Here is a 15223-nt window from a genome sequence, read left to right on the forward strand (position 1 = left end):
TGAGATACGGTGGGCTATAACTACGAAACATCGGCGAGTGTTACAGCACAAGGTAGCCCGGCTATTTCCGCTTCGCTGTCAACGTGATGTCAGTTTAGGGTAGATATGAACAAGACTTTATACGATTGTCGAGAACAATGTAAGAGGTTCGTTCTGGAACATGTCACCAATCTCTCGAGTCGCGACAATAAGCCCAGCTGCGGCCTGGCGGTCTTCGACATGTCGACATGCGATCCTCACTCACAGCCAGCGACGATTTATCTCTATTAATGACCTCGACGAGCAAAGACGGGGCAGGAAACGGATGGTAGTGCTAGGCTCAGGATGGGCAGGTTATACTTTGTCCCGCGAGCTCGACAGTAAGAAGTATCAAGTCGTCGTAATTAGCCCCCGGTGCGTTGATTAAAGTCTGTTGACGACCCTCACCACTACAATAGAACACTGATCATTCTACTGTTTCTTCAAAGAAGCTACTTCGTCTTTACGCCGTTGCTGGCAAGCACCTCTGTGGGTACCCTAGAGTTCAGAGTGGCGTTAGAGCCGGTAAGGTCGCGCAACTCGTCCACCGCTTTCATTCAGGGTTGGGCGGATGCTGTAGATATCGACAGGAAAACGCTAGAAATCGAGGAAGCCGTAGAGGATCCAATGCAAGGGAGGGCGCTTGTTGGAGATCAGTATGAGGGAAGGCCGGAGGACAAGCCTGTTGACAAGCAAAAGGGCAAAGTCTTCAGCATGTCCTACGATTCCCTCGCAATAGCTGTTGGTTGTTATTCGCAGACTTTTAACACACCGGGTGTCAAAGAGCATGCTTACTTCCTGAAAGGTCCGTTCAGAGCTCGTAGCTCGATTACAATCAGAATATATGCTAATGGTGCACAGATGTCGGAGATGCTCGCAGAATCCGCAACCGTCTTCTTTCGTGCTTCGAAACGGCCGCTTTGCCAACAACCTCCATCGAGATGAAGAAACAGCTTCTCAATTTTGCTGTGGTCGGCGGAGGACCGACTGGAATTGAATGGAGTGCGGAACTGCATGATCTGGTGAAGGAGGTGCGTATTTAGATGAGGCTGCCCGAGTCACTGCTAATGGCTCTACCCTTGTGTTTGTTAGGACATGGCGAAGCTGTACCCGGAACTCGTGGAGTATGCACGCATCACCGTTTATGACGTCGCGCCCAAAGTCCTAAGTATGTTCGACGAGAAGCTCTCGAAATATGCCATGGACACATTCAAGCGTCAAGGCATCAACATACAAACTTCTCACCATGTCGAAGAACTTCGGCGCGGCGCTCCTGGTAATGTTGCGGAGAAGCCTGGCGTCAAAGACGGCACCACAATCTACACCATCAAGCTCAAGGAAGAAGGCGAAGTCGGAGTCGGAATGTGTGTATGGTCAACCGGCCTTATGATGAATCCCTTTGTGGAGAAAGCACTCGATAGCAAGGTCAAGCGCCATGAGAAGAGCCACGCTATCCTCACTAATGACCGGATGCAAGTAAAGGCGCCGGATGAGAGCATTATCCCAGATCTCTACGCCCTTGGCGACTGTGCCATTCTTGAAGGAACGAGCTACCCCAGCACGGCGCAGGTCGCGAATCAGAAGGCTCATTGGCTTGCCAAACGTTTGAACAAGATGGACTTGCACCGAAATGGCTTCACGTACAAGGACCTTGGAGTGATGGCGTATGTCGGCAATTGGAACGCGATCCTGCAGGCATCCGGAGCTGGAGATATCTCGGGCCGTGTCGCATGGTTTGTGAGTAATGCAGCACCAACATTGTAGACTATTTGAGTTCGGAATACTGCTAACCCTTCTACCCATCGATATCAGATCTGGCGCGGTGCATATCTAGCAAAGAGTGTGAGCTGGAGAAACAGGATCCTTATACCTACATACTGGGCCGTTAACGCAATCTTTGGCCGGGACATCTCACGATTCTAAACATTTTGTATACGTGCGACAGCGGTATAAGTAAGCATGACATTTTCACCGATGTGTCAGTGGATAGACTGGGATTTGAATTCAGCCAGTGAGGATCAGCTGATAAAGAGAGAACGAGCAAATGAATGACGTTGACTGTCATAAAACATTATATTGATACACTTAGGATTGGGCATAAGTCTGATCACGTAAACCAGCATGGATAATGCAAACAGAGTCCCTATATCCTTGTGACTCCGACTACATCATCACGCCGCCAATCACTGCGCCATCGCTTAGCAAATTGTGATGAATGCTCCGAGTGGCGAAGGGTTGTCATCCTGAAAGTATTCAAGATCCAGCCCACCCGTGCTGACGAACTCATACGCAACACGGAACCCAGCAGCACATGCTTGGGTGGCCATCACGTAGCTGTTGCCAGGCTGCAGGCTTATGATTGTTCCCCTCCCAGAGACAGACACCTGCGGTACGGTATTGTACGTCGTCTGTGCTGTTACAGCGCTTGAAAGCTCGTTGACTGCCATTCCACCCTGACCATTGAACGTATACGCAGAAGTCTGGAGCGCCGCTTGCTCAGGGAAGAGGAAGACCAGTGAGCATGTCTGCCTCGCGTATGAGGCAGGCAGGTCGAAGTTGAAGATCGTGCTAACCGTGGGGTTGATGGTGCCGTTGTACTGGGTGCCATAAGCAGTATCTGGCTGGCTGCTGTTCACGGGGACGATGAGATGTGGGTATTGGTATGCGCCACTCAGGTTGGTTGGGCAGGCGAAACTTGGCGACGCAGCGGGCGTGACCGCGGTGCCGGATGCAGAGACCGTGGAAGAGACGGCAAGAGAAGCAGATGGCTGACTCACAACTGTTGGCGAGTGTGAGCTTTGCACCATTGTCAAGCTGCCCGCGGACACTGGACTAGACGCTGCAGAGGGCCAGGCGGATGAGCAAGACTTGATCGTTACAAGAGTTGTCGTAGACTTGTTATTTGTGGATGTCCCAGCTACACTCATAGAGACGCTCGATAACACGGTGTGCGAGGATGAGGACTGCATGGTGCTGTTCTGTTGTGGTACGCCGTTTGTTGTTGCGCGGCCAGCAGTCGACGCTACCAAAGTCTGAGCAATACTGACAGAACTTGGAGACGTCTCTGCAGCCGGGGTGGCGGCGGTGACTGATTCGAAATTCACCCCTGCGGAGCTTGCCGGTGCTGTCGCAGATGATGCAGTACTTATGGCGCTGCTCGCCAGGCTCGCCGGAGACTGGACGTTGCCGTTGCTGCAGGTCAGGTCGAACAACGGTGCGCTGCTCAGATCAGATCCAATGATTCCGAAAGACGGACTCGGCGTCGTAGGTTCAGCGTCCTGCAGAATGTACCAGAAAGTATTGTATCTTCCCAGAAGTGAGCAAGCGATTTGTTGCCAATAGATCTCCGCGTTCTGAGTTGATGCCACCGCTTGGTTCTGTTGGGGACCGGACACAGGCCAACCGGTCTCTGTGACCCAAACGGGACGTCCTCCTGCCACGCCTTGGGTCGCATCATAGGCGTCGTAGAAGGTAGAGTTGCCGACATCAATACTATTTGCGATGGTGTTCTGGAAGTCTTGAGGATGGTCAGTAATTCTCCGGAGACAATACGTTCAATGATGTACGTACATGGATACGCGTCCATACCCAGCCAGTCGCAGGAAGAAATCACTTCAGCATTGGAACCATTCACCCAGGCGGTCCATGTGTCGACATGACCAACGCTGATCGCAGATGCACTGGTACCGGAGATCGCATTTCGCACTTGGCTGATGTACCTGACAATGTCACTGGGCTGAGCACCCCCATTGTATCCATTGGCTTGGATGCCGGTTGGACTATTGCGGTATAGGTCCTCTGAGCCCACAGAAATGCCCGCAACTAATGACGTGAAGTTGGTGCCGTACTGCGTGATGGCACTGGTTAGGGCTATCACCTCGTTTATGAAGTCGTCTTGTCCTGCGGAAGCCCACAGACCCAGGAGAAGGGTGGTTTGTGTATTGATGGCGGCAGGAATCGCAGAGATCGGAGTATCGGTAGTGTCCGCTTGGATCATGGTGTAAAGACGGGCAGACGTTAAGCGGCCGTTCGTGCCCTGCAAGTTCTTTGACCGGGTGAACTCTGCTTCAAAGTCGGCCTGCTGTTTAGCAGAGCCGTCTGTGAACGTTGAGCCATAATTAAACCCCGAATACTGGGCGTGAGCGAGGGTGAAGGCTGCCGTGGCAGCGATGGCAATCGAGATGCGCATCTCGGAGGTGCTGCGCTCGCTTTCGGGAACAATAGGGTACCGAGTTACGTGGGAAGGAGAACCAGCAAGCGAGAGAATTCCAGGCTAACGCAGAACAACAAAGAGAGCCTGTGAACTTGAGAAGTAGAACAGAGCCGTCTAAATGTGACCAGGCAATTACAGGCCCACCATGATGTCGCTGTGGGCAGTCGTCGCCGTGTAAACCGTGGGCATCCGTCCTTGCCGTTCGGACGACCTCTGATGTCGTGGAGGCATTGCTGTGTGTTCACATTTCGCCTCAATCATCAGTGGCTCCGGCCCGCCAGACAACAGTCAAGCAACCAAAGGCAAGAGGCACACGAGGCCCTTCCCGCATCTTGTTAGCTGCAAACCGAGAATAGGTCGGTTGCGTGCATTTAGATGGAGAAGCTGGCGTAATGCGCAGGTGCATAGCGGCGTACCTGGCCGATCGCATTTCAAACCTCCGCAGCGTGCCGTCGGGCTCTTGACGTTACTCTTGCCGAGGTTGGAGCCGCTCGTTGTGATGTTGGAATGCTTGATTCACGGGCGGCGCACCATGTTGCAGCGAGCTACCCTGCATGTTCTGTCTATTCATCACCCTTGAATGCAAAGTTTATTGCTATACCCGCTGCGAATGTGCCGAGTAAAGAAAGGGTAGTGCCGCAGAGCCTCGGTCTCGGAGACGGCTGTCGCCTGGCAGGGGTAATGACAAAGCACGAGACACAGATACCCTTCGCTTGACCCTTTTCCACGCCTTCGCCAGATTGTACTGGAACGGGCTGTCAAGACGGACGACTAACACTAACGTTACGGGGCTACACGCAAGGCGTCACCGGGGGAGTCATGAGTCACATGCTACTTATGGTTTCGATCTCGAGGAAATGAGTTGACTGCACACCTCTTCAGGTCATAGTGACTAGACGCATGCGTTGAAGCGGCAGCTTGAACAAAAGGTGTATCGATGTGTGATTACTATGCGATACTCGGCCTTGAGCACAAACGCTCGGAGTCTTTGAGTGCGCGAGAAGTCAAAGATGCTTATCGACGTTCACTGCTGCAATACCACCCCGACAAGACTCAAGGCAACCGTAACGGCGACGCTGCCATATCAGTTGACCAGATGGCGGCGGCTTACAGGGTGCTCGTCGACCCAGGACTCAAAGCAGAGTATGACCGCGGCCTGCAAAGAAGCTCCAGTCATGCATCCTCTCACCTACACCATGATGATTCACGGACAGGCATGGAGATTGTGGATCTGGATACCGTGGCTTTCGACGAGCAGACTCAATTGTGGTCTAGAGCGTGTCGCTGCGGCAGTGCGTTTATCATCACTGAGCATCAGCTGGAAAAGAATGCAGAGCAAGGAGAGCTGATTGGTAAGTAACTTAGGTTCAAAGGCTTCATTTGCTGTCGTCAGACACGCTGACAGTAGCACTGCCCGTGCTAGTCTCTTGCGATGGCTGCAGTCTTTGGTTGATGATATTGTTCAACACCGAAGATACACCTTGAACGGGAGCAGACCGAAGCTTCGTATGACCTTATAAGCACTTCGCTCGCACATTGTGGGCACTTAATACTCATATGCAAGCTGAACATTTGATGAGTGAACACATGATGACACATTGCATGACAAGGCTGAATGCCTAGATTGGTTGAACCGACCTGCTACCTTATTCACAGCCATACGGACGAAGCTGCAGTCACCTTGGCCTTCCGGCCCCACGAAAGCAACAGCCGGAGCAGCGCTTGTCGCCCTTCCAATTTGTACACTGGCTGAAACGCTGTAAATGCCAGCCACTTCCACTTCGCTCGCGGATGCTCAGGAGCTGTGGGATGTCTAGGCCCACCACAGCATCTGATGTACATTACGAGCCAGGAAGCTGTGCTCCACACTTTCACTGGATGAGCCTTTAGGACATCCCGTGCACGCCGCCGCCTTGCATTCCCATGCCGACCTGCATCGGGGCGCCAGCAAGGCCGTTCGACAACGATGCCGTATCCCCCATTTTACCGTCATCAATGAACCTCTCCATGCCTTGCTGCACGGTGGGTGGGCCGTTCACCTGCCGATCGACCTCTATGAGCTCCTTCATGGCATCGGTTGGGCCTCGCTCGCAAAGATAGGCTAGATAATAGCCGGTGATTTCCTTCATGGTAGATCTCGCAAGTTGTGAGCTCTCGCGCATAGCATCATACACGCCCTTGACCCGTTGGTAGTGCTGCGCCTGTTGCTCCTCGTTTCGTATGGGCTGGCCGACTTCGAAGAAGAACCACTTCATCCAAAAGATACTGCAGTCCTGGAGGCCAGCAGATTGGGTGCGGAAGATCTTGCGTGCTTCCTCCACTTGGCCTTTGCAATCTGCCACAAGGCGTGCTGACTCGCCCACAAGTGCGCCTTTTACGTACATGGTAGTCTCGTAGCTGTCTCGGTACCGTTGCAGCACGCCAAGCGCCGCCTCATGGCCATGCTGCCGCCGTTGCAGGTTTGCTAGCGCAATGATGGCCTCGAAGTGGCTGGGAAGTACCATGAGAACCGCCTCAAGAACATCCGCTGCTATTGTCTGGTTGCCGACGGCCTCTTCATACATAGAGTACTGGATCCGTATGGCAGGTTGAGAGATTGGGACGAAGAAACAGCTTGCACGTTGGTAGATGGTGCGCACTTCCTGCTCCTTTTCGGAACCTTGTCCCTGCATCCATCTGGCGTACCGAAACCAGAACTCGTCATAGTTGGCAGTTGTCACAAGACATCGCTCGTAGAGAAACTTCGTTCGTATGTAATCTCCTTCTCCTTCCTCGAAGTCGAGATACTTCCGCCAGTTCTCTAATTGCGCCTCATCTAGCGGGTTGACGTGAAAGTATGGTCGCTTCACTTCCTGCTCAAATGTCCAGCGCTTCGTTGTTTCGTCCTGAGTACGTTGAAAGAGTTCCATGTGGTAAGCGTCAAGCTGTGAACGCAGCTCGCGCTCTGTTTCGGCAGTGTTCCGTAACTTTGATCCTGCTTCGCGCGCAACGTTGCTTCTAAGCCGCTCTGTGACATCTTGTGGTGCGAGCCTCTGTATCGGCTGCTGACGTGCCAGGGCGCGATACCGCTCAAAGTATCTTGCATAGGCATGCATCGGTATGACGACGATGCGTTCGAGTATGGCGAACATCCGGTCGTGTGCCTCTAGCCGCTCCTCAAACTCGAGGTATTTGTCCCAAAAGGGTGCCGCAAGGAAGTCCAGGCCAACACTGTCAGCCCCGCGTTCGAAAAGTCTGGAACACACGCGTTAGTATTGCTGGCAAGGCTGCCGTGGGGTTGTTTGAGGGTGCAAACGCAGGGTAGGAAGAGCGAACATCTTCTGGTAAAGTCCGATGCCTAGTTGGTAACAACGAGCATGGCCAACATGTCCTCCGTATGCAAAGCATTGAATGTCGGGCAGTGTACTCAACGTTGGACAAGCGAAGCGACGGCTAGTAAAGCTCTGAACAGTAAATGTGAGATACTCATCACAACCAACCTGGGCTGGAGATCTCACCAATTTGCAATTGACGAAACCCTGTTGACCTCGTCTTCGCATTTCAAGTCGCGCTGCATAACGGTTATGGGCTTGAAAGGAAGGGGGCGCCCAGTCAACTTACTCTCTGATCATATCAATGTCATGGTTGGTCTCTGCTTTGAAGCCGCAATAGTTGGCCCAGAGGTCAACCGAAGTGCTGATGCTGGCGATGCCACGCTCGTACACCTGGACAGCTCCGTCAGCTTGTTGCGGGCCATGAGGTTCTACCAGACAACTTACCATCTCGGCTGCCTCGGTGCCGGCGATGGAGAACTCGATGTCGGCATACTTCTTCCAGTACCCGAAGAACAACGGAAAGTGTGCCAGAAACCGGTCGTAGACGTCCCGCGTGGCGGCGATGGCCTGTGGGCTGGAGTTTCTGTTTAGACCTCCTTCTTGCGCCTCAGCGGCACGCACCAGCTTTTCCCAGTGCTCGAATTCTTCGGGATCCGTCAACTGCATCAAAGAGCTATCAGCACAAGACTCTTGCAGCTCGGATCACGAATATGCTGAACATACCACCTGTGCATTCAGATTCTGCAGCTCGTGATCGTCACTGAAGCTGAAGTCGGCCATGGAGGGCCTCTGCACTCGAGGATCTGTCCGTCCTTTCTCGAGCTGCCCTTCCAGCAAAAACCAGCTTGTGTCACCGCCACATCAAGGGACAGTGTGCTCAATTACGAAGTTGACAAGGCCACAAGTTCAAGTTGATGGAGGACGAGGGCACAGACTGCGGCTTCAGGGCCTTAGTGCTGAGTCAGTAAAGCTGTCTTGAGTCATGTACGGAACGATCAATACATGTAGGTACTTCGTACTACGCGCTATTTGCCACTTTCACGGTCGGTGATTGAGCATCAATGCGGAGTGCAGAGTAAAGCGGATCTGCTGGTGTTCGCGCAATCAAGCTATCTTCAGGCAGCTCGTCGTTGACGGAAATACGCGCAATGTTGAAGCTTCGCTTGAGTCTCAAGGGGTGTGAAGGCGTTCCCCGGCTTCACACCGATAACACATCCAATCGCTTCATTGCTGCTGAATGATCCGGTTTCCTTCTTATCAGGAGCTCTTATTAATGGTCCCCTTCATACCATAAGGTTGGAATAAACGGGCAGTAGCCAATGTACACAAACAGGAATGGGAGCTCAATCACAAACTGAAACCGATCGTTTTCGGATTTTGATGCATTCATTAAGAGAAGGAAAAGCAGAAGATGAATATCATATCGAGATGGTCGTGTGTCATTCCACATCTAAATCTACCTCTACGTCATGGCAAGTATGCGAGCGCTGAACTTCAACTACCAAACGAGAATGTGAGACAATATCTACAATTCTCTTTGCTCAACATGACCGCTCTTCTCCCCAACGTCAACAGTATCAAGACCACCAAGCTCGGCTGCAAGGTGCTTAGACTTCTCCGTAGCGACAGCACCACCAACAAGAGCACTAGTAAAAGTATCAGCACGAAGTCCGCATGTATGATCGGAGAAGGGGAACGTACTCTTCACCGTCGAAGTGCTTGGCAATTTCCTCAAGTGGGGTGTAGCGGGTCTCGATGTAGTAGAACCAGACAACAACGAGCTCGACGGCCAACCAGACGCAGTAGACGATGTAGTACTTCCATCCAATGTTCTTGAGAGCAATTGGGTTGACGTATTGGTTGAAGAAAAGCGCGATGTCGACCATGAGGAACATGACAGTCATACCCTTTGCACGAACCTTGTATGGCAAGATCTCAGCGCTGTAGCCGACAAGCAGACCGGACCAGGCCATGTTGTAGAAGACGTAGTAGATGTACACCATGGCGATGACAGTGTTGCCCTCGTTGACGTTGGCGTGGTAGTGGAACGAGCCGGCGGCAGCAGTCCAGATGATGAAGGCGCACAGCATGCCGGTGGTTGAAACGAGGAAGAGAGTGCGACGACCGAAGCGGTCGACGACGAAGCACTGACCAAGAGCAACGATGAAGTTCAGGATCTGGAGGCAGCCGTTGATAACAAGCTGGGTGTTCGTGTTGGTGATACCGTCCTGGTTGAGCACGATGTTGAGGTAGTAGGATGCAAGACCGTTGCCAGACCATTGGGAGAACAGACCAAGTGTGAGCAGGATGATCAACCGGTGACGCATACCCTTGGTACGGAAAAGCTCCAACCAACCGTTGCTCTCGAACTCTTGCTCGAGCTTGATCGTGTCCTTGATCTCCTGGATCTCGAGAAGAACCACCTCATCATCCATGTTGCCGTTCGCATGGACGTTGGCGAGGGTACGGTGAGCCAGCTCGACCTTGCCATGGGCAACCATCCAGCGAGGGGACTCCGGAACGAACCAGACGAAGAACAGCTGGATGAGGGACGGTACGGCCTGAATGATGGACGGAACGCGCCATGCCCAGTTGTTGGGGATGTGGTTGGTGCCGAAAGTCAACCATGCGGCGATGATTGAGCCAACGTACCAGGTCGTGTTGTAGATGGTCGTGAACGTGGCACGGTGCTGCGGGTGCACAAGCTCAGTGATAAGCAGTGGCGAGGATCCGTGGGCAATAGCAATGCCGAAACCGAGGAGGAACCGAGCGCCAATGAACATGCGGAAGTTGATCGAGATCGACTGGAGAACGACACCAATGATCATGATCACGCAGCCAATGATGATACCCCAACGACGCCCAAGACCATCGGCGGCGTAAGGCACGAACGGGATAGCGGTGATTGAGCCGACGGACATGATGGCGGAGAAGAGACCAAGGATGGAACCAGTTGGGTGGTGGAAGTCTGCATTTTGTCAGTGGCGCCGTCCAGCTGCTTCAGATAACCACATTTGAGACTTACAGTCCTGCCAGACGTTGAGCGACTGGAGACCGTTGACCATGGAACCATCGTAGCCGTTGGTTGCAGATGTGATGACGACGAACATCAAGCAAATGTAGGTTTTTCGCAGAGCTGGGTCGCGGTACCAGGTAACCGTGGGGAACTCGCGCTCCGCCAGGCGGAAGGTACCCTTCGTGGGTGCCTCCATTGCGAATGTACTTTGGAGTTGGTGCTTGGAGAAGGGCTTGATAAGCGACTGTGTAAGGTAGCACGAGTGTGTAGGAATGAGTGAGGCGCCCTGTGTCTTCTCAAAGCTTGGTTTCTCGGCTTGGGGGACGACTGCACAATATATGGACTATCCAAGGGAGCTTGCCATCGAAAAGCAATTCAGCCTGTATGGGCCGCGGCTCCCGTCTATTGGTACACATGCTTGAAGATGTGAAGCAACGACCACTAGCACGCGGCCGCCACCGTCTGGACGGTCCGGGTGCGTGAAAAGCACGGCACATTTGGGAGAGTCTGGGCGCGGGAAGCGAGCAGGCGACCCTACGCGAGAAGCAGGAGATCATTGGCCAGGCGCCCCACTAGGCCTCGCCATCCCCTCGATTGGGGAAGGTTAGCGTGAGTCTTGCCCACAGCATCTCCAAGGTTGCTCTCCAGAGTGGATCCAAGGCCCGTGGAGCACAGTCAGGCTGTCACGCGCCCGGTTAAATTGGGCTTCCGGGTAAAACGACAGTCAAATCAGGGCGGGAGCTGTCAATCTGATCGAGCCTGCGAACGCCGAACCCATGCAGCCGCCATACATCGCAGCTGACCATATCTCTCTTTCGGACAAGAGGAGTCCACAAAAAAGCTGCGTTGATCTGGAGGCCCATATGGAGAGAAGTGGACCAGTGGGTCGTCTCCACCACTGCCACGCGAGGCATGCCAAATACGAGTATTGTTGGACTCGCGAGATCACAGGGCCATCTGGTGCCGGTGCCATTACCGATAACAGTCGTGCGCGAGTTCGCGCAACCGGCGATTACAAGGTGATGTTGTTCGTGAGCAGAGCCTCATCCCGCACGTCTGTAGGCTAATTCAATGTGGCGTTACCAAGTAATCTTATTGAGTCAGCTGTCCACTCGGCTCGCCTGACGCATGTTTACGGCCCGCGAACGATAGTTTTGACACAAAGGGATGTATCATTATAGTGTATATGCTATAGCGGCCATCATTATTTGTGATAGTATGCTGTGCAGCTCCACGAAAACATGACGAATGCCTTACTGTGTTTTGTTCCATCCACGGTGATGATCATCTTGTCACTGATACAATCGCTTCGTGAAGTACTCCGTACTGTCGGCCTGCCATCTTCGATCCAAAACGCACATTCGATCATGAGCAGTATGAAGTACTCATGAACCTGTGGGGCGTAGACGACCAGACGAAGTAAAAAATACTCATGCTTTCAGTACAGTTGCGTTGTGATGATTGTCTGTAGTACTTACTGACTCTCTAACACTTGCTGAAGAACATCCCTTACGTACCGGCTAAAGCCGATCGCCTAATGTTGAGACCTTATTCGACTGACTTCGTACTTTACGATGGTACCATTGAGAGTGCGGTCCATCTTGTGCTCATCGACTTAGCTCGGCGCATGTTAGACCCGTCCCCAGCACCGAACTTGCGATAATGTGCCATGCGCGCGCTCGTGGGGACAATGAATGCTTGACACGTACATGACTACAGCCTCATCCTTCGGAAATTCGAATGCTTGTATAACGCAGCAGAATCGTTTCCCGATCTGGCATTGAGCGGCTCTGCTGCTGCCGCCGTCAGGAACCTACTTCCGCGAGTTCACCCTTGTGGGCCGTAATCAATCATGCAGGGTGTCGATGGTACTTCCATGCCCAGGCCACCGGATAAGGTCCACCTGCTCTCCATAGCTGTGAGCCGGAAATCTAGACGCTTGATTTCTTTTACCGTCTTTCCAGAACTATTGCACGGAGATTATGCGGCACAAAAAGCTCGAGGCCAATCCGTCGTTCAACAAACGGATCGCCAATGGATCAACCAGCTCCTAGAGGTACATTTTCGCTCATCATGACGAGCTTCAGGATCTCCATCAAGCTGGAGCTGAAAGTCATCAAGTCTGACGATCGTTGCATCGAGATCATCTGTACAGTGTACTTGCCTTCGGCAGCAACGTCCATCATGAAGTCATTTCTTCGTAGTACGTCCTGCATTGCTCGCAATCGGCTACCCGGATTCCACAAAGGCTAGGTCTCCTGACTTTCCCAGGGTGGCGATCGCGGCTTCTTCGAGGAGAAGACCCATCGCTAGAAGCGCCGTTTCGTCCATCGATCTGGGGTTGGTGGCGTGACCACTATTTCTCCCAGGACTCCAAGCGTCCGACACATAGGCGTGAATGACTTTGAGCAGGTCCGACTCCGGCAAGCTCTGTGATGGAAGCAGTTGACGATCTGCCAGGTACAAATCGTCTTCCGCAAAGCGAGTCGGTGCGCCCTTGCGGCGAAAAAGCATCTCATCGGCTGGGACTGGTACCAACGACGTACTTGCCGTGTCGCGACGCTCCGACGGTCTTGATTCGGTGTGGAAACCTTCGTATCCCACACGGCCAGCAACGGCGTCGTAGAGGGTAGGCGCTGCGCGTGTTGCCTTTGCCTTTCCTGTCATTGTTTCCGGAATCGATGCAGAGTGTATACAGCACACCGACGGCGTCCCCTAGTAAAAGTCCGGGCCCGTCTTCGTACTATTCAGATTGTTGTGGATAGTGTATCGACTTTGCCCAGACTCTAGAGTGAGCGCCGCGTGGAGGCAGTTGCGCGCCAAGACCCCATTGCGGGAACCGCTTCAATCCGACTCCAATACTTCACTATCCACATCACATACCACATCCTTTCTAATCCAACCCTACAGTTCATGGGAGATTCTGAGAACCAAGTACGCCCGAAAGCAGCAATGCCGCTGACGGTAGATGAACTCGTTCTTGCTGAACCGGGAGCTGGCTTCGGTGGCGCCGCAGGCTGCAGCCCTAGCCCAGAATCACCGTCTTCTCTCTTCATTGCAGCTGGCGACAAGGGTCGGGTTCAGTCACAATCACCGCCATGCCGAGTCCTCGCACTTGCAGGCCACTTCCGCCACAGAGCATGTAGCCCACCCTCCCGGCGTTTATAGCATTTGCATCGACGGCATTGAGGGTAGATGGTACGCATTGTTCCAATCCTGCCGGGCTCTCAGTAAAGATTAATGTGACTCCTTACCATAGGATGCTCTCTGCGGGTGCCGACTCTGCCGTAGCAATTTGGGATCTGGACGGGGGAGAAGATGGCCCTGACCACACTTTCCTGTTCCTACCAGCAGCTCACGTTGCTCGGTGAGCTGACCCAGGTCTTTCTAGCTTCAAATGCTGATCCTAGTAAGGACCTCGACGACAGAAAGCTTGGGAGTTACTCAGATCTCTTTCTATCCTTTTGATTCAGGTGCCTTCCTGACGAGCGGGTACGATATGACCGTCAAGCTTTTCTCATCCGAAACATTGAAACCATCTGCCACTTTCGACCTTGGATCCATCGTGTACTCGCACGCAATGTCTACAGTCTCTAGACACCTACTCGTTGCATGCGCCGGTCAGCATCCTGCCGTACGCTTGGTTGACCTACGCTCCGGATCAAGTGCGCACTCTCTGGCTGGTCACGCCGGGTCAGTCTTGTCTGTGGCGTGGCATCCGAAGAATGAGAACGTGCTTGCAAGTGGTGCAAGTGATGGCACATGCCGGCTCTGGGACATTCGAAGAAGTGCAAGCAGTCTGGGCGTACTCGACATGACCGATAGTGCCGGTATCGTAGGTTACAACGGCATCGGAACCGGCGCTCGTCGACGTGAGCGAGGAAAAGCACACAATGGTGCCGTAAACGGCATCACGTGGTCATATGATGCCAGATACCTCGTCACGGTTGGGCATGATGAGCGAATGCGCGTGTGGAACATGCTTACGGGCGCGAACACGCTAGCTAGTTTCGGGCCATCTTTGAGGAACACCACGACGACACTCCTAACACCTGCTATCGCTCCGGCACATTTTTCTCCTCCAGGGACCGATATTGTCTATTACCCGAACCCTGGTGAGATTCTCGCATTTGGCATGCATGACGGGACACTGTTGAGACGACTGCGAATACCAACCACTCAAATGCGACGCTTCGAAGGTGGCAGCATTCATAACTTAAACACAAGGACCAGCGCTCTGGCTTGGCGTCCACACAATGTGGAGCTTTACTCGGCTCATACAGATGGATCAATTCGGAGCTGGCGACCTCGTACCGACGAAGAGATCGCACTTGACAAGGAAGATGAAGATTCGACTTGGACCGACGATCATGATGCGGCAGAGAGAAAGCGGAAGCGGGACAACTTGGACCAAATCGTCCGCGACGTCACAGGGCGGAAGGTAGCCTATATGTGATTGACATCGTGAAAAGCGATACTTGTTGTCCCGCAGAAGGCCTCCCAAATCTAGGTCGTCGAACCGGATCCGCGTGTCGGTTAATCTGTTAGTATAGCCCATCCTAGCAACCACTATGCTTCGAGCCCGATGCCACTGCTGCTGCTACGGACTGGTAATCGAAGCGACTCTACCACAATTATACCTTGCTGCATGCTGTTTCTGCC

The 15223-nt window shown here is 53.0% G+C and overlaps 8 protein-coding genes across 8 annotated transcripts; 4 read left to right on the forward strand and 4 right to left on the reverse strand.

Annotated features, from left to right (window-relative positions):
* Positions 1-160: 160 nt before the first annotated feature.
* Positions 161-1941, forward strand: BAUCODRAFT_80098 (uncharacterized protein; the record flags this gene model as incomplete). The annotated part of the gene is made up of 5 exons (XM_007683309.1): positions 161-393; positions 468-823; positions 880-1049; positions 1111-1755; positions 1831-1941. The coding sequence occupies 5 exons, from the start codon at positions 161-163 to the stop codon at positions 1939-1941; spliced, it is 1515 nt and encodes a 504-aa protein (XP_007681499.1).
* A 275-nt stretch (positions 1942-2216) lies between these two features.
* BAUCODRAFT_79790 (glycoside hydrolase family 17 protein) lies at positions 2217-4207 on the reverse strand (the record flags this gene model as incomplete). The annotated part of the gene is made up of 3 exons (XM_007683279.1): positions 2217-2646; positions 3196-3535; positions 3589-4207. The coding sequence occupies 3 exons, from the start codon at positions 4205-4207 to the stop codon at positions 2217-2219; spliced, it is 1389 nt and encodes a 462-aa protein (XP_007681469.1).
* A 961-nt stretch (positions 4208-5168) lies between these two features.
* On the forward strand, positions 5169-5716 carry BAUCODRAFT_79856 (uncharacterized protein; the record flags this gene model as incomplete). The annotated part of the gene is made up of 2 exons (XM_007683287.1): positions 5169-5583; positions 5655-5716. The coding sequence occupies 2 exons, from the start codon at positions 5169-5171 to the stop codon at positions 5714-5716; spliced, it is 477 nt and encodes a 158-aa protein (XP_007681477.1).
* Positions 5717-5854: 138 nt separating this feature from the next.
* BAUCODRAFT_317285 (uncharacterized protein) lies at positions 5855-8629 on the reverse strand. Its single transcript, XM_007683423.1, has 5 exons — positions 8548-8629; positions 8269-8494; positions 7990-8205; positions 7832-7935; positions 5855-7465 (listed from the first exon to the last, which is right to left on the reverse strand). The coding sequence occupies exons 2-5, from the start codon at positions 8323-8325 to the stop codon at positions 6118-6120; spliced, it is 1725 nt and encodes a 574-aa protein (XP_007681613.1). The 5' UTR covers positions 8326-8494; positions 8548-8629; the 3' UTR covers positions 5855-6117.
* Positions 8630-9053: 424 nt separating this feature from the next.
* On the reverse strand, positions 9054-11047 carry BAUCODRAFT_317249 (uncharacterized protein). The gene is made up of 3 exons (XM_007683424.1): positions 10571-11047; positions 9247-10513; positions 9054-9191 (listed from the first exon to the last, which is right to left on the reverse strand). Exons 1-3 carry the CDS (start codon positions 10755-10757, stop codon positions 9071-9073), a joined length of 1575 nt encoding a protein of 524 aa, XP_007681614.1. The 5' UTR covers positions 10758-11047; the 3' UTR covers positions 9054-9070.
* Positions 11048-11228: 181 nt separating this feature from the next.
* Positions 11229-11754, forward strand: BAUCODRAFT_317502 (uncharacterized protein). The gene is made up of 2 exons (XM_007683425.1): positions 11229-11588; positions 11649-11754. The coding sequence occupies exons 1-2, from the start codon at positions 11338-11340 to the stop codon at positions 11740-11742; spliced, it is 345 nt and encodes a 114-aa protein (XP_007681615.1). The 5' UTR covers positions 11229-11337; the 3' UTR covers positions 11743-11754.
* A 606-nt stretch (positions 11755-12360) lies between these two features.
* BAUCODRAFT_317246 (uncharacterized protein) lies at positions 12361-13412 on the reverse strand. Its single transcript, XM_007683426.1, has one exon. It carries the CDS (start codon positions 13226-13228, stop codon positions 12791-12793), a length of 438 nt encoding a protein of 145 aa, XP_007681616.1. The 5' UTR covers positions 13229-13412; the 3' UTR covers positions 12361-12790.
* A 453-nt stretch (positions 13413-13865) lies between these two features.
* On the forward strand, positions 13866-15185 carry BAUCODRAFT_39329 (uncharacterized protein). The gene has a single exon (XM_007683188.1). The coding sequence runs from the start codon at positions 13959-13961 to the stop codon at positions 15015-15017; it is 1059 nt and encodes a 352-aa protein (XP_007681378.1). The 5' UTR covers positions 13866-13958; the 3' UTR covers positions 15018-15185.
* Positions 15186-15223: the final 38 nt, after the last annotated feature.

Source organism: Baudoinia panamericana (genome assembly GCF_000338955.1).
Source record: "Baudoinia panamericana UAMH 10762 unplaced genomic scaffold BAUCOscaffold_15, whole genome shotgun sequence".
Taxonomy (NCBI): domain Eukaryota; kingdom Fungi; phylum Ascomycota; class Dothideomycetes; order Mycosphaerellales; family Teratosphaeriaceae; genus Baudoinia; species Baudoinia panamericana.

Coding starts and splice junctions, on each gene's coding strand:
- BAUCODRAFT_317285 (XM_007683423.1), bottom strand. CDS start 8,325: ATGGCCGACTTCAGCTTCAGTGACGATCACGAGCTGCAGAATCTGAAT. Junction 8,206..8,268: donor AGAATCTGAATGCACAGGTG/GTATGTTCAGCA, acceptor TCTTTGATGCAG/TTGACGGATCCCGAAGAATT. Junction 7,466..7,831: donor GACATTGATATGATCAGAGA/GTAAGTTGACTG, acceptor CGTGTGTTCCAG/ACTTTTCGAACGCGGGGCTG.
- BAUCODRAFT_317249 (XM_007683424.1), bottom strand. CDS start 10,757: ATGGAGGCACCCACGAAGGGTACCTTCCGCCTGGCGGAGCGCGAGTTC. Junction 10,514..10,570: donor GCTCAACGTCTGGCAGGACT/GTAAGTCTCAAA, acceptor GACAAAATGCAG/ACTTCCACCACCCAACTGGT. Junction 9,192..9,246: donor AAGCACTTCGACGGTGAAGA/GTACGTTCCCCT, acceptor TACTTTTACTAG/TGCTCTTGTTGGTGGTGCTG.
- BAUCODRAFT_317502 (XM_007683425.1), top strand. CDS start 11,338: ATGCAGCCGCCATACATCGCAGCTGACCATATCTCTCTTTCGGACAAG. Junction 11,589..11,648: donor GGCGATTACAAGGTGATGTT/GTTCGTGAGCAG, acceptor GGCGTTACCAAG/TAATCTTATTGAGTCAGCTG.
- BAUCODRAFT_317246 (XM_007683426.1), bottom strand. CDS start 13,228: ATGACAGGAAAGGCAAAGGCAACACGCGCAGCGCCTACCCTCTACGAC.
- BAUCODRAFT_39329 (XM_007683188.1), top strand. CDS start 13,959: ATGCTGATCCTAGTAAGGACCTCGACGACAGAAAGCTTGGGAGTTACT.